At 60.0% G+C, this 25,485-nt stretch overlaps 1 protein-coding gene across 25 annotated transcripts in view; it reads left to right on the forward strand.

Annotated features, from left to right (window-relative positions):
• CASZ1 (castor zinc finger 1) overlaps window positions 1-25,485 on the forward strand; it is a 156,924-nt gene that overhangs the window by 105,479 nt on the left and 25,960 nt on the right. For 22 of the 25 annotated variants that reach the window (XM_082379207.1, XM_082379200.1, XM_082379208.1 and 19 more), the window contains one exon: window positions 23,555-24,043. The exons of the other annotated variants lie outside the window; for them this stretch is intronic. In XM_082379207.1, coding sequence (XP_082235333.1) covers window positions 23,555-24,043 — 489 coding nt within the window. The remainder of the gene's footprint in view (window positions 1-23,554; window positions 24,044-25,485) is intronic. 25 annotated transcript variants of the gene reach the window in all.

Here is a 25,485-nt window from a genome sequence, read left to right on the forward strand (position 1 = left end):
GATGGAAAAATAAAATAAATGGAGGCACCTTTGGAGGGCTGAGTCACGGCAGCAGCATCTCCTCATTAAAGCTGCTGCCCCTGGCTCAAGTCCCTGGGCAGAGGATTGGGTGGGACCCAGGAGGCTCTGGGCCCAGGCTCCTCCTCTTCCTGGACCCTGCCAGGTTAGTGATGTGCCTGCCCCCTCCGTCAGCCTCCTCTGCCTGGCCCACCGTTCTCAGAAGAGTCAGGCCATTTCTTTACCCCTGCTCCCCACCCTCACTCCCCCACCCCAGGCCCCAAGGCTTGTCCTTTACACCACCCTCCCTGAGCTGGTTTTTAAACCTTGACCACCCTGGCTGCTACCACGTCTCCTCTCGCTCCTCCTTTTCCTTCTCCTCCTCCTCATCTTCAGGGGGGAAGGAAGTTGCTCTGTAGTAATTACAGCCTGTGGGTCCCCACAGCAAGCAGCAGCTGTTCCGGGGTAGCTGGGCCAGAGTACAGCAGGAAGAGCAAGGAAGGAGCCAGGGAAGAAGAGGAGGAGGAGGGCTGGTGGTCCCAGCGAGCAGAGGAGAGGAGACTGCTTCTCTGGGATTGACTGGAAAACGTGACAACTTGGTGGTCCAGCGTTCACCCCTCTGGCTGCCTGACCACAGCATAGCATCCTCATACCCCAGACGCATCAGGACATATCGTGCCCTGAAGGGGAGGAAATCCCATGCAAGTAGTGAGGTCTGCAATTCAGTAAGCACTGGGGAGCACCCGCTGTAGGAGCTGCAGAAATGAAGGCCGCCTGGTCCTTCCCAGGTTTCTGGGGTCTGCCTGGTGGAGGGAGACAGGTGCGTTTATCTGTCATACCAGGTGGGAGTGCTGGGGCCGAGAGCCCAGGGAGCTTTGTGAAGGAGTGGCCTTTGAACTTGACAGAGGATGGGAGGTATTGGGACAGATAGAGATAGACAAACGATGTTTCCTGTTATCACCCACACCTTCTAGACTTCCACCAGCCTCTTCTCTCTCTTGCCTTGTCCTCCTCTCCCTCCTCCACCCCACAGCCCACCCACCTCCCCGGCTGCTTCCCATTGTGCAACCACAGTTTTCTGCCTCTTCTGGCCCAGGCCGCCCAGCTCCCTAAAGCCAGACCCTCCTGCCTACCTTCTTGCCCCTCCCCCTTTGCCACCTCACACCCAGTTGGCCCTGGAAAGAGACAAGAGATCAGAGGTTGGCTGGGGACCTGCTGCTCTGAGCATCTGGTTATACCCATGACGTTGGTGTGTCAGGGTGGCACTCGGGCTTCTGTACGCTGCCCCAAGAGACCAAGGCCAGGAACCCTGCTTTCTTCTGCTACTGCTTTTTGTAATGGTGACCATTATTAGAGTTAGCTCTGCGTTCACATCTCCTCCCAGTGCGCGGTACAGGGCTGATCTCGCGCCTTCCCACTGTTAGTGCTGATGGAATTGATTGACTGATGTGCCTCTTCGCCAACTGCCTCGCCAGCTTCTTAGTGGGGGCAGCAGGAGGCAGGCAGGAAACATTTGGTGATTTCCTTGGGACCTGGGCCTTCGCTCCTCGAGAGCTTTCTACGCCTGGTTTACAGGAAGGAGTGGGGCTGGGATGAGGGATGACATGAAGGGGGAAAGTGGGCATAAGGATGAAGGTAGGCGTGAGTGGTTGATGGGGGGGCCCCATTAGCTGCTAACCGTGACTGGGTTTGGGGGCGGGGGGTCTTGCCGTGGGGTCACACTTGCACACGCAGTCTGCTGCCCTGGAGGGGGCGGGGGCAGTAGCCAGTGGGTGGTCCGGGACTTCCCTCTATCTCCTCCCTGGCCCATCGCCGTGTCCCCGCAGCGGACCTCGCTGTGCCTTGCTCACCCTTTCTAGGTCCTGCTTACAGTCCCAGGACCCCCCCAGCTGGGTAGACGCAGTGCAGGGAGTGAGGCCAGAAGGAAGGGGTGGCCCGTACTAAGGCCCACCCCACGTTGCCAGGGCTTTGGACCTCTGCCCCCTGGCCTGGTGTTTGGGCTGCTCCTGATCGGGCTGTGGGGTCTGTTCTTAGAGCTTCCCACGGGCTGCCTCCTGGGGGCTCTTCTGGACCCACAGTCTTGGCCAGTGCCAAGGGGCCAAGGAGTCCTTCCTGAAGTCAAGAGGGCCCTCTCTTGTAGCCTTCTGACCTGAGGCTTTGTGGGAGCAGGTTGGTCCAGGATGTGGCTTTGGAGCCACACAGACACATTGTGTGGCTCCAAAGACCAGGGATTCCCAGAGGAAAGCTTCCCGAGTTGAACCTTGACGTCCGTTGGCCTTTTAGTATAGGGCTTTCTCCGTGAACTAAGGGGCCCCTGGAGGCGGCGGGGATATACTGTGTGAGAGTAGGAGATGCATCGGGTGGGGGACTCCAGCCCAGTGAGAAAACAGGAGGAGGCATCCAGGAAGCCCAGCAGGGAGCGAATTCTAGAACTTTGTGTCACCAGGGAGTGCATCTTCTCCTTGGCATTGCTCTTCACCTCCCTCTAGGCCCGTGCCTTCCTCCTTGCCACCCCTCAGCCAAAGAGCTCAAGGCCCAAGGCCAGCCAGGAGGGCTGCCTGGGAGATAGGGGAGCCTGGGGAGGGATTGACTAGGTGTCCCACTGCCCGGCAGGGGGCACCCCACTGCATCTGCCCCAGTTCCAGGGACGGGGACGTTGGTCCGGGGTCTGGTCCAAGCCTTCTGGCCAAGGGTGAGGGGAGGAGGAGCCTACCCTCCCCACCCCCAGAGGTTCCTTGGCTGAGTTTGTTTTGCCAGGGTGACCTGTTTAATCATCTCATTTTCTGGTGGCCGTTTATTCCTTGTTTCCACGGTTACGGCCCCATTAAGGGGAGAAGCAATAAGGCAGTGAGTCAAACAGGTAATAAAAACATTAAAGCCCATGTGCACAGAGGAAGGGCGGGCGGGTGGGAAGGGGGCTCAGCGAGGTGAGACGGCCCAGAGAGAAGCAGAGGTAAGAGGCCACCCGGCCTCGTCCTCCAGAGGCCACTGAGAGAGCTCCTGGCAGGAGGAAACAGAGGGCCGCTCCCCACACCCCTGCCTCTGCGCCCTTTGGGGGCCAAGACCCAGTACGAGCTTAGAGCCATCCCCAGCCCTTGGTCCCCTGGCAACAGGCTGTATGTTGGGAAGTAAAACAGGAAGGAGAAAAGTGAGAGCCAGAGCGACAAAAGCCTCCCCCAGGACTCTGGCCGCCTGGTTGTGTGACCTGTTCGCAGCCTCACACTGTGCGGGTGGGGGATGTTTTCTGACACTGTTTCCAGCTCTAGAACTTTTTTCTGCCAACTTTATCAGAAAGCATATTTGTGGTGAGTGCTGCTAACAGGGCCAGTCTGGTGAGTAAATATTCCTGGTGTGGACAGCCCTGTGACCTTGAGAGGGAAGAGCATGGCAGGGGGGCCAAGGGCATGGAGGGCGAAGAGGCCAAGTGGCCCCAGTGCTGGGTCGGGGGCCTTCCGAGGACGGGTACGGGGGCCACCAGGGTTAGGTTTGTCCCCAGCAGCACGGGGAGCGACGCTTAGCTCAGGCTGAGCAGGGTGACTCTCCCATCGGGGCTGGGCCTGGAGCCCTTGGTGTTGCTCCCGGGGAGGGCTGGCTGGCAGGTTCTCCTGTGGCTCCGTGGAGAGGCTGCCCTCTCTCCCTCCCTCTCGGAAGTGGAAGCTGAAAGGAAAGTCAGCCTCTGGCCCGGCCCCTCTGAGCCCAGGGCCATGTGCCTCCCTCCCGGCGCCCCCTCCCTGGGAGCCTCCTGAGCGTCCCCGCCCTCGAGGTTGACAAGTGAGCAGACTGGGTCAGCGGGGCTGACCGGAGGGGAGAGGGAGAGGCTGGCCAGGAAAAGCGGGGTCAGGTGGGAGCAGCGGGGCATTTGGGTGCTTGAGCCACCTCCCCTGCCTGGTGGCTCAGAGGATGGCGCCGGCGAGGACCATCTTTCTTTCTCTCTCCGGTGTGTTGATCCTTTGCAAACTTGCAGAGGTCTGTGTTTCCAGTTATTAATTTCAAAGTTGATTTCTGACTGGACAAGGATAGAAGAAGGTCTGGGGAATGGGGGAAACCCCCTGGCTGGGAAGTGTGTCTTGGGAACAGACCTAAATGAGTTAATATTCCGATCAAACAATTAAAAATAGAAAATGCTCCCACGGCACCAGCTGCTGAGGCTTTCAGCAACTGTCCCCGGTAGGTTCATGGGGCAGGTGGTGCTGGAGAGGAGTGTTTTCACAAACAGCAAATAGCAGAGATGACGGTGTGCCCCCCACTTTCCTCCCAGGACCCAGGACAGTTGTTTAGGGGCTCCCGGTTCTCCTTGAACTCCCCTGCGGGGCCAGGAACCAGGGGTCTGTGCAGCTTCAGGGCTGCCCTGCTCCTCTCCAGGGCCCGGCCACAGCGGTGAAGTCATCGCCAGATGCCTGGGTAATTGCTTTAAGAATCTAACTTAAAATAAGATGAAAACTTATATTCCTGGGTAAGGAGTAATTTCCCATCGAATAGTAAATTAATGAAAGGATTATACCAGGGGGCCTGGCCGGGAGGCCGTGCTCATCTGATAAATCCAAGTGGCTTGGACAAAACAGTTCTGGACCAGGGGGCTCCCCTGAACCTCAGGCCAGGCCCTGCTTCCTGGCTCCTCTGGGGCTCCGCCCTGGCCTGCTGAGTTGGGAGGACACGTTCCATGTATGCTCAGGGTCCCCTTCAATGACGGGGACCAGCTTTTCAAATCCCCAAGGGGGGAGGGGCTCCAGTCTGACCTCCCGCCCCACGTGGGCAGTGCACCCAGGAGGTGGAGCGCTTCTCTTGACACCCAAGAAGGAGGGGCTTCGGGAGCAGTTTCCAGCTGTCACTCCATATAGACAGCGATGTAGTGACCACCCGCCCTGGTTTGCCCAGGACTGGAAAGACCCATGTCCCGTGAACCCCCTCAGGCCTGGAGGCAGAAGGATGGGCTTATTGACACAGCCCCTCCCTCAGGGTCCTGGCGAGCCTGAGCACCTGAACTAGAATAGTCTCAGTCTAGGATGGGTTACTTAACAACTGGCGCCACCGAAAACCACCTGGCTCCGGCTCCGTGGGCTGCGTTCAGCCAGGTGCATGTGGACTCGAGCGGGTGTGCACACACACCTCCCCAGGCACGACAGGCCACTGCCTGAAAACCTCTGCTGGGCATAGGAAAGGTCTTGCAGCTGAGGCCCCACTCCTCCCCACCGTGTTAACACTGAGCCCCCTTCCCCCGTAGTGGATGGGGTGCAACGTGCAGAATCATGACGGCAGAAACCCCGTGAGTTTACCCAGTGCCCTCCTTCCAAGAGACTCCAGGCACACCACACCTACTATCCATTTCTTCTCATCGGTTCCCTCGGAGAAAGACACAGGGAGTTGTCCCGTTTCACCAGTGGGGAAACAGGAGGCCCAGAGACACTAAGGGATTTGTTCCCAAGTGCAGGGAGACAGACCCAGAGTAGGGCTTCCCCAAGGACCGTTCCAGTGGCAGCGTGGAGTGGAGGCCACTTTCAGCCCTGGTTATTGACTGTGCTGCCTGGTCCACATCCCCATCTCTGGGCTCCACCTATATCCCAGCTGTAACACGTGGACGCATCCCCGGGCCTTCCCTGCGAGGTAAAAGGCAATTGTTGATGCAAATGCGTTTTGAACTTTTTGGAGGAAGCTTCCTCTAAAAGCATTCATTATTGCCTATCTCCTGAGAAAGGGGTGCTCCCGTCTGTTTTCAGGGAAGTATCAAAGGGGAGTTGAAAAACATTCTGACTTGTTTCTATTGAAATGGGAATGGACTGGACAAAGCGTTCTTCAGGAAGAAAGTCTAAATGAACGGGCGTTCTCCTGGGATGCATGTTTGTCAGATATGTTTCTGTGTAAGCATGGATTTTGTTGGAAGGAAAGATCGGGAGACCCTTGCAGATCAGCTCGCCACTGGCCCTCACTGCTTCTAGAAGTAACGGGGCTACCTCGGGAACCGTACAGGATCAACTTGCTGCTCTGCAGACAGCTGTCCCTGCATGGGGTTTGCGTCTGGGGCTGTGTTGAGTTTGTGTAGGTGTCACCTGAGAGAGGACCCAGCCCTTTGCCTGGTGTTAACCATACCGTGCTTTCAGGGGTGGGGAACAGCCAGGTGTTCTTGGGAAGACACGTGCTGCTTGAGTGGCCTACTCCACCCTCCCACCCCAGAGGGAGGAATTATGGGGCAGTAGGACTGAGAATTCCTAGTCTAAACAACCTAGCAAAGCGTGCTCCGAGAGAGAGCCAAGCCAGAACCACAGATGGTGTGATCCAGGATTGTAAGTGGAAGGATGGTGGCTTTGAATGTTAGATGTTATGTGGCAGTTGCTGTTCAAGCAGACAGATTGGTGAATTCCAGGCTGCAGGGATTCTGAGCAGGCCCTCTTTTATTTATCTTCTCTTCCACCCAGGGTGGGGGCACAGGAGTGGATTAGACAGAATGGACAGGCAGCCCTAGAAAGGCAGGTGGAAGGAGCAGGAGAAAGGTAGTCAGCCTGGCAGCACCCTGGCTCTGGCCACTTGAAACATACCATCCCCGGCCAGAGGTCCTAGCCCCTTGCTAGGACCATATGGGTCCCTTTCCTTGGCCTGCCTGATAGGAAGGGTCACTCTGGGGCTCCTGGGAGACCTTCAGATAGATGGCAAATGGAGCTCCTCCCTTGAGACCCTGAGGCGGGACCAAGAAGGAGATGGGGATGTTTTCTGTTTCCTGGTCCCTTGGGGGCCCAGGGGCAGATTGAGACAGGCTCCTTGCAGGGAAGGTGTTAACAAACAGCAGGTGATTAAACATGACAAGCGGTGACATTTCTGTGCAGGGTTCTCAGTCCCGGCAATGCCAAGAATGAAGCTATAAACCCTGACATTTTGTGTTATGCACTGAGAGGTTTTTAATAGACCTCTCTCCCTCTTACCCAGTCAACTTCTCTTCCCCTCCCTCGCCTCCCCTCACTGTACCTGCCGCTCCCGCAGAAACCTCCTGCCTCCCCATTCAGCCTGGCCTCCTGGAGCCTTCCTGGGCCCTCTGGTTCTGGGTGTCTCTGCAGGTCTCTGGCCTCTCCCTCCACTCGTCCTCAGGGCCCTTTCCCGCGACTGCTGGGCTGGGCATTCACTGCCCTCCAAAGTCTCTCCGTTTTCTTTGATCTATCCTGTTGCCCCATGCCCCCCCCCATCCTTCACTCCCTCACCTCCTTTTTTTGGGTCCTGATCTCACAGCCTCACCCTTTGCTGCGGCTGTCCCAGTTGTCTGCAATGGCAGGTGGCTGTCCCCGTGCCCTCTGTGTGTTAACATTTTCAGACGGACTTGATAGCGGGGGAGGGGAGATCGTGGGGCTTGGGATGGGATTTTTCCCCCATCTTTTTTTCAATTTCCTTTTCTCCTTTTTTGGGACAGAGACAGGAGTAGCGGGAGAGAATTGCACTGTACTACAAACAGTTGCTGGATTTATTCAGCAAGGGCCTGGCCGGCAACAGTTGTTCCTCTCCCAGAGAAATGTGGGAACAACTGGGGCCTCTTTTGTTCTCCAGGCAGAGCCCTGCGAAGGGCATTTGGAGGTGAGCCTGAGGCTCAAGAGGGCCAGAGACCCAAGAGAAGGGGTTTCAGACTCAGTCCCACCCAGTCCTACCCTCGCAGATAGGAAAGGTCCTGGAGCTCCACAGGGCTTGGTACAGAAGTCAGGCCACACCCCCAATCCCAGCTCTACCTCTAATGAACTTGAGAAGCACTTAGTTTTCTGTATCCGTTCAGTAAATATTTATTGGGTCAGGCGCTGTGCTAAAACAGTGGTCCTGTCCCGCAGATCTTGCAGTTTAGCGAAATAGAGGGGTCATTAACCAAGTTATTACAGAAGTGCTATCTAATGGAGCAGGGTGTGATGAGAGGGCAGAGGAAGGGGGCCCTGCACTTTGCAGGACTTCCCGGAAGAAGTAAAATTTCAACCAGGACCCCTGAGGGATGCATAGGAGGAAGGGTAGCCGGGTCCAAATCGAAGGAGTGTTTCCTGAGTTGAAGGAGTGAATGGGGCGAGAGGCAGGTGCTCCTGCACCACAGGTGCTGGCTGGCAGGCCGGAGATGGGGGGGAAACCTCACCACCCCACTGTGGCTGTGCCCCTTCGAGCTCTGGGCAGCTGACCTGGAACTTGCTCTGCCAACCACTCTTCTACCTACTCGGCTGTCTGTGCCAGGCATGGTGCATCAGGGGCAGAGCCAGAATTCAGCTCAGCTCCGCCCCAGGGGGAGGGAGAATGACCAGGAAGTCTGTAAGTGCCCCCGAGGCCTGGGGCTGCTCCTGCCTTTCCTGGGCTCCCTAGCCTACTCTGCTGATGACTCACAGAGGAGAGGGCAGGAGAGAGGATGCAGCCCTGCGTGGAGGGAAGAGTGGCTGGAGGAGCAGGAGCCCAGCGGAGCCGCCCCCCTTTCCTTCTGCACCTGCTGGCCTCCCAGGCATAGCCTGGGCCTGGACACCAGGAAGCCTTCCTGGAACTCACAGTTGGCCTCCCCTCTGTGCCCTCAGTGGTGTGGGGAATGCTTTGGAGCTGGTGTGTCTTCCCCATCAGAATCTGAGCTCCCTGATACCTGAAACCGTTCTCTCTGGATCCCTAGGGCCAGCGGGGACCGTGCCCATAAGGTACTTGGGATATATTTGAGAAACTCAACTGACCCAGGAAGAGGAGGACTTGGGTTAAATAACCCTTAGCGCAAGATCCTCAAGGAGCCTGCAGACTGACCGTGGGTCCCTGGTGTCCAGGAAGATTGGCTCCAGGTTCAGGTCCAGGTCCAGCTACCTCACCCAACCCCAGAATCCTTCAGCCATAGCGATGGGGCAGCCCTAAAGCCTGCCCCCTGGAAGGGCCTCCCTGAGAGCTTCCAGAAGTCAGACCCAGGACACCCCACCTCCATGCGGGTCCCCTGAGAGGGAGGACCAGGTTGGCTTCCTGTCCCTGTAGAGGGTCTAGGGCAGGTTTCAGCCCTAAATCCCCTTCCTCACCCCATCCCAGTCCTGCCTTCCTGCCAGAATTGGCCTGAGTCCCACATGCTACCCCTTGTCATCCAATTCCCAGCGTCCAGCCAAGATCCCGTGAAGGGCCCAGAGGCCCAGCCTTTCTTGGCCCTCAGCATCTCAGAGGGAGGGGGCGTGCCGAAAGGGGAGGCAAGGGGAGTCCCAGAGCCCGGACTTGGCCCTCTGCCCCTGTAGATCCGGAGCCAGGTTTTACTGTAATCCTTACATCCTGTTGCAGATCCTTAATCAGCTGGAGCCCAGGTTGGGCTGGACCCTGTGGTGACACTCAGGGCTGTAGTCTGGAAAACCTGAAGTGGAGCTTCCGGAGTTGAGGTTGGGGGCTGTGACGAGGAGGAGGCGGAGGGGAGAGAAGGGAGCTGGTGCAGGCAGAGGATGTGGACAGAGCCCAGACCTGCCACCCACCCAACCCAGGCCGGGGGTGGAGGAGCAGAGCAGCTGTTGCAGGCTGGGAACTGGGGATATGGGAGGATGAGCAGGGGCCCACGTGGGGCCACCTGGAGAACACGGGAGTCTGTGGGGGCCGCCATGTTGCCTGTTAGCACCATCAAGACAGCTGGCCCTGGAGTCGCTCTGATAGTGAGCGACTTCAGCCAGGAAACAGCAGAGAGGTGACCCTGGATGATGTTGGTTCCAGGGGTCTTTACCTACTGGGCCTAAGTCCAAGGCTAGAAGTGGTCCTGCTCTGCTGGGAGCTCTGCCTCGTGAGGAGGGATGAGGCAGAGAGCCCAGGAGAACTGTCTGCCCTGGGTTGGGAGCAGCAGAGGCCCCTTCGCAGGGTAGCAGGATCCCAGGATCGCCCCTCCTTTTGCCAGGGGCAGCCCAACCCTGGCAGTCCAGCCCAGCTCTGCAGTCCCTGCACGAATCAGGGGAAGAGTTGGGGGCAGCGGGGGAGTGTACCCCTTCTAGACCTCACCTCTTTCAGCCCAAGGAGCAAGGACGGAGGAGAATGAGGGGAAATGCACAGGCCAGAGATAGCCATGGAGCAGAAGCCAGGAGTGGGCTGGCTGGCAGCGGGCGGGCACATGGGCGTCTGTCCTGCCAGGGGCCCAGGCTGGCTATGCAGACAGCCTCTTTTCTATATGGAAATGAAGAATTTAGGCTAATGGAGCTCAACCATCTCTAATTTTGCGATGGCAGGAGGATTTTGATTGAAAGTAATTAAGCAAGCTAGCTGTAAAATTAATTAAAGCAAAAGGGGGGGATTTTTTATTGGATTGGATAGCGATATAGCGTCTGTCAGGCGGGGGACGGATGGGGGTGACCTGAATCCTCTGCCCTCCCCCCTCCCACTCGGGACGTTTATGTCACTTTAATCTCCTTACAGCGGCTGCTGTGCATTTGTTTGAAATAATCAAGGAAATATGGTCAGAAATTGTCAGCTTTCAGATCTAATTTACCTGACGGCCCCTGCGCGAGCCGGCATGGCCCAGGGAGTGAGCGTGCGTGAGCGGGTGGGAGAGCCCTCGTGGGCATAGAGGACACCGGGCTCTCCGGCCCCCTCCCCCGGCCCCAGGCCCCCTCTGAGGGTGAGGGAAGGTGCTTCCTGGCCTGTGGGAAGCCCCGCCCTGGAATGGGCCCCATCCGTCCCCCACCCACCTGCTGCCTCCCCCCTTGAGCCGTAGCCAGCTTTGGGTTTAGGGACTATAGGATCAGGGAGGTGACAGTAATTCCTTACTCCAGATGGCTGACAACTGCTAAACCCCTCCACCAGGGCCACAGTTTTAAAAATACTCCTAAATTAGGCCCCTCATGTCATCGTCATTGGCCTCAGCAAGGGGATTGTGGAGATGGGCTGTAGGGAGGGTGGGGTGGCAGTGTCATCCATAGCACCTCTCTGCCACCTGCTGCCGTCCCCGCCTTCTTTCCTGGGGCTCCTGGAGGCTGTGCTTACCTGCCCGGGGCCTGCCTCTCCCATGCCCTTCCTCCAATCCCAGAATAGCGCTTGCCCTGTCTTCCCTTCAGAGCACAGCTCACAAGTTCTGGGGGTCTCAGTCCCTGAAAGAGGAAGCCCCTCCCGCCAACACTGGAGCGCCCTCCATGTGCCCAGGCACTCCCTCCCACATGGTCAACCACCCACGTGTCCTACCCATTTCCGGGGGTTAGCCAGGTCATAGAGCCCGATGCCACTTGTGCTTCCCTCGGAGAGTTGAGGAGCCTGAATTCCAGGCTCTGCACCCTAGGGGTGCTGGTTCAGAACCATTTGGGGTCCTTGCCCAGGTGGGCAAATGTGGGGCCTGAAGCCTCTCCAGCAGGGAATCCGTGGGGTGTTTGGGGCTGATGGGCCCTGGAGCGGTGTCCAAGGTCACAGAAAATTCCCTTTTAAAACACAGACGTGGAGCAATTTGATCTGCTGGTCATGACAGGGCCTAGGTCAGGAAATGGGCCGCTGGATTTGTTTGGTCCTGACATGTGAGTGACCTGGGCTTTCGACAAGTCTCTCCACCTCTCGGGCCTCAAACCCCTTCCAGTTCTAAAGTCCTGTACAGATCTATAGCTGCCACCCTCAGGAGCTCCTTGTCCAGCCAGAGCTCCTTGCCGTGCCATGGGGGCAGGGGAGAAGTTGGGTGTTCTGGAAACAGCAGATTAGGATGAGCAGCCTGCTCCCAGTTTGCCCACCTTAGAGCATACCAGTTAGAAGGCCTCTGTCCCCACCGGCCCTCCCTGGGGCCCCGCCTTCCGCCAGTCCTTCTCCCAACCCCCAGCACACCTTCCCTGCCCACCCCCCAACCTTGGGCGCTGGGCGACTCCGTCAGCCTCCTCTGGCGAGGGGGTGGGAGCGCCTGTCGTTCTTCGCAGCCTGGCTCCCGAGCAGAGCGGCGGGGTGCTGGGGAGCATCGCCCGCCCCCTTCCTGAGCTCTCTGTGCCTGACCCTCACCCTCCCCGCGCCGAGGGTCCCTCATCCTGGGGCAGGGGGTGGAGCCCCAAAGAGCTCTGCCTGGAAAAGAGGGAAAGGAGAGCTGCTGGCTCTTCTCCACGTCTTTGGAGCAAAGTTTGTGCCCAGATCCCAGGTCCCTGGGGCCTTGTGCTCTCCGGGCCGGCTGTGCCTGCAGGGGCCTTGCTGAGAGGCAGTGGCATGGGCGGGCACCATGGAGGCCCAGCCAAAGCGAGTTCCTGCCCTCTGTGCCCACCAGCTGCCCAGGAACCAGATCCTAGGAGACACGAGGTTAGAGAGAGCCTCTGGCCTCAGCCCAGCGTCTCACCTCCACGCGTGGCTTGCAGCTGCTCACGTCAGGCCCTGCAGCTGTGATGTGGAGGAAAGAACAGGGGAACCTGTGCCAGGGATCTGGTGGGGCTGCTTGCCTGGGCCAGGGGCTGGCTTCTGGACTTGACACTGGGCCAGGCTGCCAACGGCAGGCACCAGGGTAGAGGGAGGCTACGGCAGAACTAGGATCCCCAGGCAGGCCCGGGCAGGTTGGCACTGAGAGAGATGGAGAAGGCCAAGAGGAAGGTGGAGGGCACCGTCATGTTCCTCACGGTGTCCCCGTGTCGCACCCTTTGCTCTGCCCTACTTGGGAGAGCCTGAGTTGGGGATGCTATACTGAAAAAACACTTTTGGGAACTAATGTTCTGTGGTGAGGAGAGAACATTGATTTTACAGAGGCTCTCCTTGGAGAGGAAGGACAGGCGAGGGCAGCAAGGCTGGCCACGGCTTCTGGGTTGCAAGGTCAGAGGACGGCCCTGGGAGAGCACCCCACCAACGTAGCCTATGACATCTGGGGCCCAGGGAGTCTGGGAGAAGGAGAAGTGAGAGGGCAGCTTGGGGAGCTGGTAAGTCTAGGGCCAGCCCGGCGGTACCTTGGTGCCCTTCACCTGGCTGGCATGAGATAAAACACGTGCATTGTTTTGCCACTAAGCATTCCTGCTGTCCCTTCTTCTCCAGCCCCCAAGGCTTTGAGGGAAGAGTACTGAGCGCGCTGGCCTTGTCCAGGTGGAGCCCCTCCTTTCTCCAAGGCCCCTCCCTGCCTGCCCCCACCCCTCCCCACCCCCCTGCACCCAGCCCAGGTGTCTGAGCCTCTGGGTAGAACTTGTGCAGGGAGAACAGGAGAGGCGAAGGATGAGTGGCCTGGCCTGCTCGTTGCAGGGCGTCCTGGCCTTAGGCCAGCCCCCCAGGCCCGGCTCCCTGTGGACCTTTGCAAAGGAGGACTCCACCAGTGGGGCCCACCTCGGCCTAGTGAGCCGGGTGCTTCCTCCCTTCAGGTGGGGCCCAGCATTAGTTGGGCCATCTGGTCTCCCCCTCCCAGAGGATGGAGAGGCAGACTTGTCCCCTGAGTCCTAACTCATGCTTAGTAGGGGCCAGTGGCTTCAGGAGAGTTCTCAGGGGTGTACACTGCACTGCCCCGGCCACGGGAGCAGGGAGAGGTACTTGCCCCACTGGGAGAGAAGCCCAGAGTGGCTGGGGTCCAGGCCCAGGAATCATTAACCGCAGGGTCTAGCGATGCTCATGGTGCCTAGGTACCCGGTGCCTCCCCCAGTCAGGTCCATGCCGGAGTTGGCTGGGTGTGACCAGGCCACTGGGCTCCCAGAAAGTGCCTGGGGCCAAGCTAGGCTCTGGCATCGCAGAGCCTCCACAGCCTGGCTCGGCGGATTTCCTGCCAGTGTCAGACCTCCTCTCCTGCTCCCACCGTGCCCACCCTGCTACCCCGGATCCCAGTGGGGCTGGTGGCCCCGTACAGACTCCAGAAGGGCTTCCCGGACCTCATCCTCTCCTTCCCGTCTGCCCTCAGTTTCTCACCCTCTAGGCCTGGAGTCTCCCCAACCCAACGCTGGCCCGGTCCTCCGTGCCCCCTGGCTTCACAGTCGCATTTTGCTGCCAGCGCAGGGCACTGAAAAACTGCTGGCACTGCCAAAAACCCTGTGTGCGCTATGACTCCCCAAACATCCCTTTATTTTTATTGTTCTGTTAATTACTGTTTAAACTTTAATAAGTCACTTCGTCAGGAGGGGGGACCTGCCGTGAGCTTTTCTGTGCAAACACGGGCCGGGAGTGACTCGGGTGTAATATAACCCTTTATGCGATGTGGGAATGTTTAGATTGTAACAGAAACTTGTTATTTTAATGACAATTGGGGGGGGTGGGCTGTGCGCCGAAGAGGAGGAGGGTGGGCGCAGCCCTGTTCCGCTTGCGTCCCACGCGGGCTGGGGGTGGCCTGGCCTTACCAGCGTGCTCCCGTGCTGGTGCCGCTGAGCGTCTAGGACACCGTGGGGCCCTTCCTGGGCTGCCCACGTTCAGGCTCGCCCAGAGGGTGGGATGCGTCCTGAGAGAGGCTCAGGGGCTCCAGGGTGGGAGGGCCCAAGGAGAAAGTAGGGCTTTGTGGCAGGTGGGGAAGCAGGAGGACGCTGAGGGTTCCCAGGTCCCTGGGCAAAGGCAGGGCCGTGCAGGGCTGGACTCTGCCCTGACCGCACCAGCACTTCCTGCTCCCAAGGGCGGGGACCCTGTCCACGGTCACCATCCAGTACGGTGGCAGGCCCCATGCTGCACGGCTCTGTGCCAGACATGTCACCCCATGTCCTCCTTTCAACAACCCTGCATCTCAGGTGAGGACACTGCTGTCCGGGGCAGAGATGTAACTTGCTTAAAGTGGGAGGTTTTTAAGAGGGCGGCCAAGTTCCTAATGTCAGTTTGTCTTATTTGGAAGCTGCCAAAGTCCAGCTGCCCAGGCGTGGTCTCAGCAGGCTGGACGCTGTCCCGTAGTGGCAGGGAAGGGCCCACCCTGGGAACCAGGATCATCCCCCTCAGCCCTGGGACAGGGCTCACCCCTCAGGCCCCTCCACCTACCCCCCCACCCCTCTCAGGAGGAGGGTCTACGAGGTGAAGGGGACATGGAAATAAGGATTGTCCCCAAGTCTGGGCACGGGCCGTTACCCTCTTCCTCACAAGGGCTTGGCTCCATCTCAGGGCGTTAGGGGCTCGAGTCCAGGGTTGGGGTGATGGTGGCCAGGCCACCCCCTCTCGCTCTGGTGCCCCCGATCCTTTACACCCAGAGGTACTCCTGCCCCAGACCCACTTCCAAAGCAGGTGACCCCTGGAGAGGGAGCCTGTCCCCAGCACCTGTGGGTCTCCTGCACGGACCCCAGGCCATCTGGGCCCAGTTTCCTACTGCATCTTCATTTGGTCCCTCTGTCTGACCATCCATCCACAGAGCTGAGCTTCTGCTCCGCGACAGCGCTGGGTGGCAGAAATGACGAGTCCTGTGCTTGCCCTCAAGGGCCCACGCCCGGCTGGGGTTAGCGAAGGGGTGTCGGGGGAGAGCACGGCCCAGGGGGCCTGGCCCCTGCCCAAGGCTGGGTGCTCCCAGGGCTCCGTCTGGTCCCTCTTCTCCCTCTTTGGCTGCATCCCACGAGGGCCCCTCTGCGCTTCCTTCCAGGCAGGGCCAGAGGTTCAGGGTCCCGCTCCTTCACGCTGGAGACGGCAGCAGCCCCCCAGATGGCAGCGGCAGCGTGGGCCACGAATCGCTGAGGTTTTCCTTTTCCGAGCAGCGCGTTTCCCTAAATTGTCTTTGACTGCGTGCATGGGTAATGAAAGTTTATGCCCTTGTTAGAAGGACAGGCGGCCAGTTCCAGTTAGAACTGGGGCTCTCTCCCGGCCAGCCTCCCCTCCAGCCCCCTCCCCCGAAGGAGAGAGAGCTCGAGCACAAGTGTGTGTGCGCGCACACCCCCCTCCCTGGTGGATAAGAAGGCTGTTAGGGGATGGGAGAGGGGACGGGGAAAAAAGAAAAAAATTTTCCGTATTTGTGTAAGTTGCTTTAAAAGCATTTTATCATGTCATAAAAAAGGGAAAGTACTCTCAGAAATTGATCCTCTCCGCCAGCCCATTGGACAGAAGGACGTTGGGATGTTAATGGCCATCCTGCTCCAGGGTGGCTTATTAAAAAATTTATACATAAATGCTTAAAATTGCATAAATTATTTAAAAAAAACCAACAAAGTGAGCAATCTGAATTCCCTCTTTTCCTCCCCTTCGCTCGGTCCCTCTTCTGTGTCCCCCCTTTTCCAGCCCCTCGTTGTGGACCTCCCGGTCCCGAGCCCCATCCGCTCCCCAGGGCGTCCCCCCTTTCCTCCGCTTCCCACTACACCCCCAACACCGTCCGCCCTGCCCTCCTCCGGGGTTTCCCTGCCTCACCCACAAATTAGTGAAACAGCCAGCCCACCACCGAACACTCACATGCACACGCACTAATAAAAACACCACTAATAATGCCCCAAATCGCGGAATTAAATATTAAGGCCAGAGGAGGCGGACGTGGAGCGGAGCTGCCGCCACCGTAGCCGAGCTTGGAGCTGATGAGTGTCTCTCGCAGGCGTGGAATGTCACCCACACATCCTGGAGACTGGAGTGGGGAGTTTTATGATGGTTTTTCATTGATTTGTTTCCCCAGCGCAGCTGCCGACCTCTATTGAGGGACAAACATAATCAGCACTGACGCAAATTAGATGGTTATTCGTTTTGAAAATTGACAGAAAAACAATAAAAAAGATGAAATGCTCCCAAATCAATAGATATAATGAAATTCAAATAATCCGAGAGATGAGGTCTCCATGGCAACTGATAATGTGGAAAAGAAAACAATTTAATAAAGGACAGACACACTTTGAAAACAGATTGGGCCCAGGGAGGGGGGCGGGCTGGCGGGCGGAGGGCTGGAGTGCGGGCTGGCGAGTGAAGGATCACTGTCCGTCCCAAGGACACCCGCCATAATTAAGCGAGGCTTTCGGCCCCAGAAAGTGCAGATTCAGGTTTTAATACACAAAATTATTTCAGGAGCAGTGAATCGGAAAGTCGTTTGTAATGACCTTCCTGAGAGGCCCGGGCGCAGGGCATGTTGGAGGCTGGGCGGCCGGGCCAGCTGAGTTATGGCATATTTGTGTTTTTATAGTGCGGAGGGGAGGGGGTGGGGGGGGAGGGGTGGGGGAGAAGGTTAAACAGTATTTACAGCTCAGTTGTTTTCAGAGAGGAAAGAGAAATAGAGTTCATGGGGAGATGCAGCGGGCAGGCGGGCGGGTGAGCCGGGGAGGCCTCTGGGCGAGGTGGGAGAGGAGGTGGGCCTGGGCGGGTCTTCCACCCTCGGGCTGCCTGGCCTGGCCTTGGGGACCCCCAGGGGATGCCAGGAGAGGCCTCTCCACCCCAGTTCCTAGTGGGGCCTTCTAGGACCGGGGCCTCTCTGGGGACGGGGTGGGAGCCTGTGTCCAAGCTCTGTGTGCATCCAGCCACACCTACTCGAAGAGAAGGTGAGGCATTCCTGAGGCCGCTGCGGAAAGGCCGCCTTGCCTGGGCACCCTCCAGGGCTCTGCACAGCAGCCGGTTGCTCCTCTGGTTGGTGCTGCCCTTCTGGAGTCCTGTGCTGTGTGTCTGGGGTGTGCCCAGCCTTGGGCACGGTGGTTGAGGACCTGTCAGTGGCCTGCAGCTGACAGCCTCCCTGCCCCGTCCCTGGGCTCCACCTCCCTGCCCCTGGCGCACAAAAGGGGAAAGCTTGGTCCCTTGGGGTTTGGCAGAGGCAGGGGCCACAGAAGGGGAGGGGACCCAGCAGAGCCCCCTTGCCGCCCTCCAGAGCTGCTTGCCTGGGCAGGGCAGCTCAGGCACGGAGAGCCCGGCCCCAGGGGGTTCACCCCTCCCTCAGGCTGTGTCCCCTTCAGGCTGCAGGAGTCGCATTTATGCGTTGTTGTCATGACACACACAGCACAGCCGGTTTCCGGGCCGCTCTTCGTGTGCACGTGTGAATATAATATGATTGTATAAATACAGAGACGCCCAAGCGTGTGTGCGCGCGCACGGTCTGTGTGTGCACTGTGTGTGTGTGTGTGTGTGTGTGTGTGTGTGTGTGTGTGTTTTAAATCTCCCCTGGGTGGTAACTCTTCTTTTCTCCCCTTCCTGTTTGGCTGTGACCTGGGGGAGATTGATAGCCAGCCTGTGCGGTGGATGCTAACAGTTCCTGATTTATAGAGTTACTTACGCTAAGTGAGGCCACTTAGACGCGTCTGGATAGTAAACCTTTTAACTGGACTAAAAAATCATAATAAATAAATAAACAAAGTGGGGCAAGGAGGGCCCAGCGGCTGGGCCCCCCACTTCCCAACTTGGAGCTGTTGGGGACCAGGGGACCCAGCTGAGAGCCCTGAGAGGCAGTGGCCACTCCTCCCACCTGCAAAAACGAGGCATGGGATTGGGCCCAAGAGGGAAGGACACCCCTCTTCTCGGGGACAGGTCCTGTCTGGGGAGATGGGGCGGGAGCTGTTAAGATGGAGATGGGCTGTGTGGTGGGGGAGGGGGAGGGGGCAGGGGGGCCCCTGAGGGAGCTCGTGGGGAGCAGGGCCGGAGCAGATGTCTCTAGGAACCCTTCCTTGCTTCCCAGACTCGCCGCTCCTGTGGTACCGAGACTTTTCACTGCAGTGATCACGTTTGTAATGACTTGAACGTCTGCCCCCTCGTCTAAAGTGAACAGTCCGTCATGGCAGGAACCAGGACAGTCCGCTTGCTCATTTCATATCCTCAGAATTCAGCCCAGAGCCTGAACATAGGCTCAGCACCCCAGCACTGGGGCTTGTGGCCTGTCAGGTTCAAGTTCTTAGGGGCTGCAGGGAAGCTCCAACATTGCTGCCACCCTCGCTGGGAGGCTGTGGGAGGTATGTGTGGGGTCTCAGATGGTGAGACATCGGAGCCCAGTGGGAGTCCGGCTCTGGCACACTCTCTGGGTGACCGTGACAGTTGACAACCTCTGTGAGCTCTGCTTTCTCACCCAGAAACAGGGATAGGACAGCGGCCGTATGGGGATGCTGGGGGACCACTGAGGCGGGGATGCTGGGGGACCACTGAGGCGGGGATGCTGGGGGGCCACTGAGGCGGGGATGCTGGGGGACCACTGAGGCGGGGATGCTGGGGGACCACTGAGGCGGGGATGCGGGGGGACCACTGAGGCGGGGATGCGGGGGGACCACTGAGGCGGGGATGCTGGGGGACCACTGAGGCGGGGATGCGGGGGGACCACTGAGGCGGGGATGCGGGGGGACCACTGAGGCGGGGATGCTGGGGGACCACTGAGGCGGGGATGCGGGGGGACCACTGAGGCGGGGATGCGGGGGGACCACTGAGGCGGGGATGCGGGGGGACCACTGAGGCGGGGATGCTGGGGGACCACTGAGGCGGGGATGCGGGGGGACCACTGAGGCGGGGATGCTGGGGGACCACTGAGGCGGGGATGCGGGGGGACCACTGAGGCGGGGATGCTGGGGGACCACTGAGGCGGGGATGCGGGGGGACCACTGAGGCGGGGATGCGGGGGGACCACTGAGGCGGGGATGCGGGGGGACCACTGAGGCGGGGATGCGGGGGGACCACTGAGGCGGGGATGCGGGGGGACCACTGAGGCGATGCTCTGAGTTGCCCAGCACAGGGGTGGTGCTCAGAGGGTGCCAGCTGCCATATTGCTCTAGGCAGTGTGGGCCAGGGCGGCCACCAGAGTGGCCCAGTGGTGCCCATGGCCCCCGAGCCGCCTGGCAGCAGGCAGGAGGGCCCAGACCACCCCAACCCGAGGGGACGGGTGCCTGGCCCCTGCCTCGCCACTTCTTGATATACAGCGGGCATTAGGCCGCCCAAAGGGGACACTGCATCCTTAGGAAGAAATACGTCCTCATTTTTCTTAAACACCGTTTCCACTGAGTGAAATGTTTAGAAGGGACGCGCAGGGAGAACTTTATTTCCTACCAGGGAGTTCAGAGCCGCCAGGCAGAGCCCATAAAGCACCCGGAGCTTGGTAGCTGACAGTCCGCCCGGCCCCAAAACACATTACTCACCGGTGGGGAGGGGCTGCCAGGCCTGCCCAGCCCCTGGGGACTAACCCCCACCCCCAAGGCAGGACGAGTGACTCTGAGGTACCCAGCCGTGGGCAGTGGGCACTGGAGCTTCTCGTCCCCTTGAGCCCAGGCTGCCCAGGGCAGGGGAGGACCTGGCCCTGACCAGGCGAGGAAGTGGCCGTTCCAGCCACCCCCGTAGTCCCCAGGGATCAGGGATGAGGGGCCCAGGTGCAGCTATAGGAGCCCCCCTCTCTCCCTCAGAACTGGCAGGAGCCCTGGCCTTCCCCAGCCTTTGGAGGGAGTGATGAGATTCCTGCCGTAGCAGGCCCTTCTCCCGAGGCCCTCCCTTCATTCGATTTCTGAAGCTGGCTGATTTGCATATTTATAAATATCAGTAAATTATTTATTGTAGCAATCTGCTGCACCATTTTACCCATCACAGTTAACACTTTAGGGGGCTCCGTGTTATGGGAACCGGGAGTGAGGGTGAGGAGGAGGTGGGCAGGGAGGCCTGGGACTTCCTGGAGCCTGCCTGGAGCCTTCGTGGGGACATGGTGGCGGCCCCGCACCTTGCTGAGCCCCGGCCTTCATGAGCTCGGGCTCTGGAGTGTCTTCACGGCTCCAGGATCAGTCTCCTCCTCTGTCAAATGGGACGACGACAGTACCTGCCTCACGGGATCATGGTGAGAGATTGTGAGCTAGCGTCCAGCAGGTGCAGGGACAGTCCAGTTCTCGCCCCTCCCTTTCTCCACCCTGAGCAGGACCCACTCAGCTTGGAGACAGAGCTGCCTGCCTGCTGGGGGCTTGTTGCATTTGGAGCCCTGGGAGGGGAGGCTCAAACTGGGGGAGCCGGTGAGGGGCCATTTGTTGCTGAGTAGGCAGCCTGCCCGCGGCCCAGCCCTCCAGCCTCTCCTGTTGCTTCTGCCTCTGCTGGGCCAGGTGTGGTTTCCTGGTCTAGGGATCTCGTGCCCAGATGTGGCACCACACTTGCCTGTTTGTCCCCTCCCAGGGCTCAGCTGCCTTTCCCCAGGTCCTTGACTGTCAGGCCCTGTGCTTGGCACAGACAAGCACCCTCTCTCATCTTACAGTCCTGCAGCCCTTTTCACGGGGAGGAAGCTCGACCAGGGCCCAGGGCTAGTGAGGGGCCGGAGCCAGGCTGTGAACTCACGACTGTCTGACCCCAAAAGCCAGGCCATACCATGGTGCTGTGCCACCTCCCAGGGTTCGCCCTGGCCCATCCGGCATCACTGGGGCCCGAGGCAGGAGGCTGGGGGAGCCCTGGGCTGGCTGCCTGCGTGCAGATGCTGACCCGCTCCTCTCCCCAGGCCTGCCTGGGCTCCCTGCAGCCGCCCCGCCCCTCGCCTCCTCTCTGGAGCCCGGCCCTGGGTGAGCGGTACGGCAGTCCCCGCGCCTTCCCACCCTCCGGCCCAAGCCTGCCTCCTGGGCAGTATTGTTCCCAGAGGAAGTGTCCAGTGTAAATAGAGCAGCGGGCAGGCTGGTGGCGGGAAGGAGATGAAAGGGGCAGTGACAGGGCCGGGGACGGATGGCTTCCTCCCATTGAGGCCTGGCCATGGCGTTTATATTTTAGGGAAGAAAGTCAAGGGAATGTTTACATGGATGGGAGCCTGGGGTCAGACCACGAGGGGGGTAGTCTGCAGGTCCCAGGGCCCTGATGGAGGGGGAGGGGGGAAGGCCCCACAGGGTGGGCCGGAAGGCGGGCGGGCAGGCACCTTGGACCTCAGCTCTTACACACACACCCCAGCTCGCAGCCCCAGACTCACACGCGTTTGCACTTCTGAGTAAGGCCTGCTTTTGCCTCCTGGCCTGCACCCCAGGCCCACACCCCTTCTCCACCACCACCCCTGGGACCAGCAGTAGAGTCAGAGGGAGGGCAACATCTGGAAGGCAGGTGGGCTGGGGCAGAGCAGCAGCTGGAGGGCAGGTGTAGGGGGCATGGGCGGAGCAAAGGGGCCTGCGGGCGGGGGGTGGGCCCTGGGTGCACAGCTGCATCGCAGCTGGTGGGGGCCCGTGAGGGACTGAGGCAGGCACACAGCCGAGATCAGGAGCGGGTGGGCGGGGCTGGGTGGGCCCAAGTGCCAGGAGGCTCCAGGATGGGTGGGGGCCCAGGGAGGGGGTGTCACCAGCAGCAAGTGCAGCCCTGGGAGCTTCTGCTTCCCTCTTCCTTGGGATAAATATTTATAGATTCATTTGCCGTCTGCCATACACACTTGGCTGCTTACCTCCCGGTAAAAATAGAGCAGGCTCCGCACTCCCACCCTTCCCTTCTCCACCAGGGCCGGGGACAAAGGGGGCCAGGTGAGGCCAGCTCCCCATAGGCCTGCTGGAGGAAACTTGGTGTCACGGAGCCTGGCGGCTGGCCCTGAGGCCGGGTGGGATGGCATGATGAGGGGCCCCATCGCTGAGCTTTGAGAAGGAACCCATGATGATGCTTGGAGTTTTGGGTGTGGGCAGCACAGACTTGGAGATGCGGACAAACGTGGGCAGAGTGGGCATCCAGCTAGGGGTGAGGGTGGGGCCCGGCAGAGCCAGGGCTGCAGGACTGGGAGAACTGGGCTGGGCTGGGCTGGGCTGGGATCCCTGGGCAGCTGGCTTCGAGGCAAGGGTCTGGGGCCGCTGGGCATTGTCTGTATCGGGGGGCAACCATCTGTGTGTACAAGCCAAGTCTGCTTGTAGATGAGGTCCTGGCACAGGTGTGGCCGTCCCTGTCTGAGTAAGCCTCTCAGCGCGTTCCAGGCGTGTGGGTTTTTAGGGTCTCGATCCATTGTAGTGAAGCCCCTTCTGACCATGGATCTGGGAGGAGTCCCCTTGCTTAGCCTTCTGAGCTGTGTGGAGACTCGGCCATGCCCACCTCTCTATTGAGGGCCGCACGGAGGAGCCCTGCCTTGAGAGCATTCGGTGGGGCTCCCTGTGCACGCAGAGGGAGCGTGAGCCAAGACGGCCTGCCATGGCCACCGCCCTGCCCCTGGTACCACCTCGGGGTCTGGCACACAGTAGGAGCTCATTACGTGGATGGGTGGACAGACAGGATGTACAAGTAAACAGGTGGAGGTGTGTCCACTTTTGTTGGCCTTTGTGGCGGGTCCCAGGCTGTATGGTTAGTGGTCTTGCCATTTACCCCGCAGGACCCTGGGCGCCCCCGCTCAGCAGCCGTGAGGGAGGTGGCTAGCGCTGGGGCAGCCTAGATACAGTTCCCGGCCGGTTGCGTTGGGCTGTCGTGTTGAGGGATTAGGCCCTGTAACTGCAGCCTCTGGGCTTCCCGCTGGGGATCTGAGGAATCCCAACCTGTCCCAGCTTCTCAGGGCTGGAAAGTGGGCCTCATGGGACCAGCCAGGCCTTCCAGGGCAGCAGGAGCTGGCTGAGGCAGAGAAGGCGGAGCCAGGTCCTGTGGCATATCTGTCCTGCCTCCTGGGGCCAAACAAGGGGGGGAAATGCTTCCAGAAGCCAGGTGCTGGGAAGAAGACTGCCCTTTGCGTTCGAAGAGTCATTCGTTCATTCATTCGTTTGCTCGTTTACAGAATATTTCTGAACCCCCTAGTATGCGCCAGGCTCTGAGGATAGAGCTCACGTTCTAGTGAGGGGACAAACGCACCCTGGCCTTGGGGCGGGGCGGTGGAACTGTCACTGGGGAGACCTCTGGCTTGGGGGATGTGGGGGCAGAGCGTCCGCCCCGGCTGTCGAGGTGGGTGGCCAGGCCTGGCACACACGCCTCTGACCCCTCTCCTCCATCCCTGCAGCTGAAGGCACCCGGTGCCCTGACCCGCCTGCAGGCAAGCCCGCGATGGCGGCCAAACGCAAAGGCGGCCTGAAGCTCAACGCCATCTGCGCCAAGCTGAGCCGCCAGGTGGTGGTGGAGAAGGGAGCGGAGGCCGGCGCCCACGCCGAGGGCAGCCCACTGCGGCCCCGGGACAAAGAGCGCAGTGGCCCTGAGTCGGGGGTGGCCCGGGCCCCCCGCAGCGAAGAGGACAAGAGGCGGGCGGTGATCGAGAAGTGGGTGAACGGGGAGTACAGCGAGGAGCCGACACCCCCGCCCGTGCTGGGGCGGATCGCCCGGGAGGGTCTGGAGCTGCCACCCGAGGGTGTCTACATGGTGCAGCCCCAGGGCTGCAGCGACGAGGAAGACCACGGCGACGAGCCCCCCAAGGATGGCAGCGTCGTCGAGGAGAAGGACTCGGACGGGGCAGCCTCCAAGGCTGATAGTGGCCCCAGTGCCAAGCAGGCTTCAGGTGGGTGTCTGAGCCCCGGGCGGGACATAACCCCACGAGGAGGGCGGCCCGGCGGGGAAGGAGTGGTGTGTCCACAGCGCATGCCCGCTTCCCTCACTCTTGCTCCAAATAGTGACCCCTCACTCAGACCCAGGGAGGACCCCTGAGGAAGGGCAGCAGGGGTGAGGAGGGAAGGGCCTGAGAAGGCAGCTTCCCAGACGTGCGAGCCGGGCTGGGGTGGGCTGCCAAACACACAGTAGGTCTTCAGGAAGCAGTGGATGGACGGATGGACTGGTGGACAGGCTGATGGATGGATGGATGGATGGATGGATGGACAGACGGACGGACGGCGTGTGAGTAGACGACTGTCCACACGCACCTGCATAGGGAGGAGCCTGTTGGGGGACGCAGTACCTGGACATGCGTGTGGGGAGCAACACCCAGCCGGCATATCCCGTTACACCCACCTGCCCCAGACGCGGTCCCCTGGCTGACCTCTTTCCCACGAGATGGCTAAGAGCTGGCTCTTCTGGTGTCTGCTTGTCCTTCGATGCAGAGCTCCTTCTGCCCTGGGGAGGGAGGGCCTAGGTTCTGGGTGGGAGGGTGTCTCCGCTAGGACTGGAACTCTGGGCCTGGGGTCTTTTTTCAGCTCCCCAGCCTCATTCCCAGCCTGTGCCTGGTGTCCCGAGCCTTCCCTGCCCGCTTCCCGATCCCCTTCCCCTGCAGCGAGGGGCGCATCTCCTCCCTGCGCGCGGAGCCCTGCGCAGCCACATAATTATGCATATAAGATATAAACAGAGCTGTTTAATTATCCTTCGCCACATCAGTGACAGAGTAATTAACAAACATTGCAAGATCAATGAGGAAAAGTGTGACCTTCAGTTTCCTCTGATAGGAAAAGCCCTTGCCGTTCCCAGACACAAGGTGATTGCGCTGGGCCTGAGGAGAGGGGAGGGACAGGGACAAGGCCCACTGTCCCTTCAGCGCCCCAGCACCTCCCGGGGGAGCGGAGAGCTAGGATGGCAGGAGGCAGGGCTAGAACTGCCAGTGGCCTCGTGGCTGCAGGCCTCGCCCCTCGGGTTTGAGGCCCAGTGGGACTGCATGGTGACACCCAGGGCGGCCTGCTCAGCCCGGGCACTGGAGCCAGGCGACCGGAGCCCAGGCTGCCCACCGTGGGCTTGGGAATGCAGGCCTCTGGGCTGCCCCTGGGACCCCTGCCTGGCCCCCTCCCTGCTCTAGGCCGCCTGCCCTTCAAAGCCTTCTGTTTCTCTGCCATATATAGTGAGGGCTCAGCTGCCTCCAGCTATTTTTAGCCCCTTTCCCTGGTTCCTGAGCCACTGAATCTAGCAGCCAGGGCCCACTCCTCCCAGACTGGGTCCCCAACCCCAAGTAGCTTGAGGTCAGGACAGCAGCCCACCGGCCATCCCGCCCAGAGGAACAGCTGTCCGTCGGTTCCTTGAGTC

Source organism: Balaenoptera borealis (genome assembly GCF_965194805.1).
Source record: "Balaenoptera borealis genome assembly, chromosome: 1".
Lineage (NCBI taxonomy): Eukaryota > Metazoa > Chordata > Mammalia > Artiodactyla > Balaenopteridae > Balaenoptera > Balaenoptera borealis.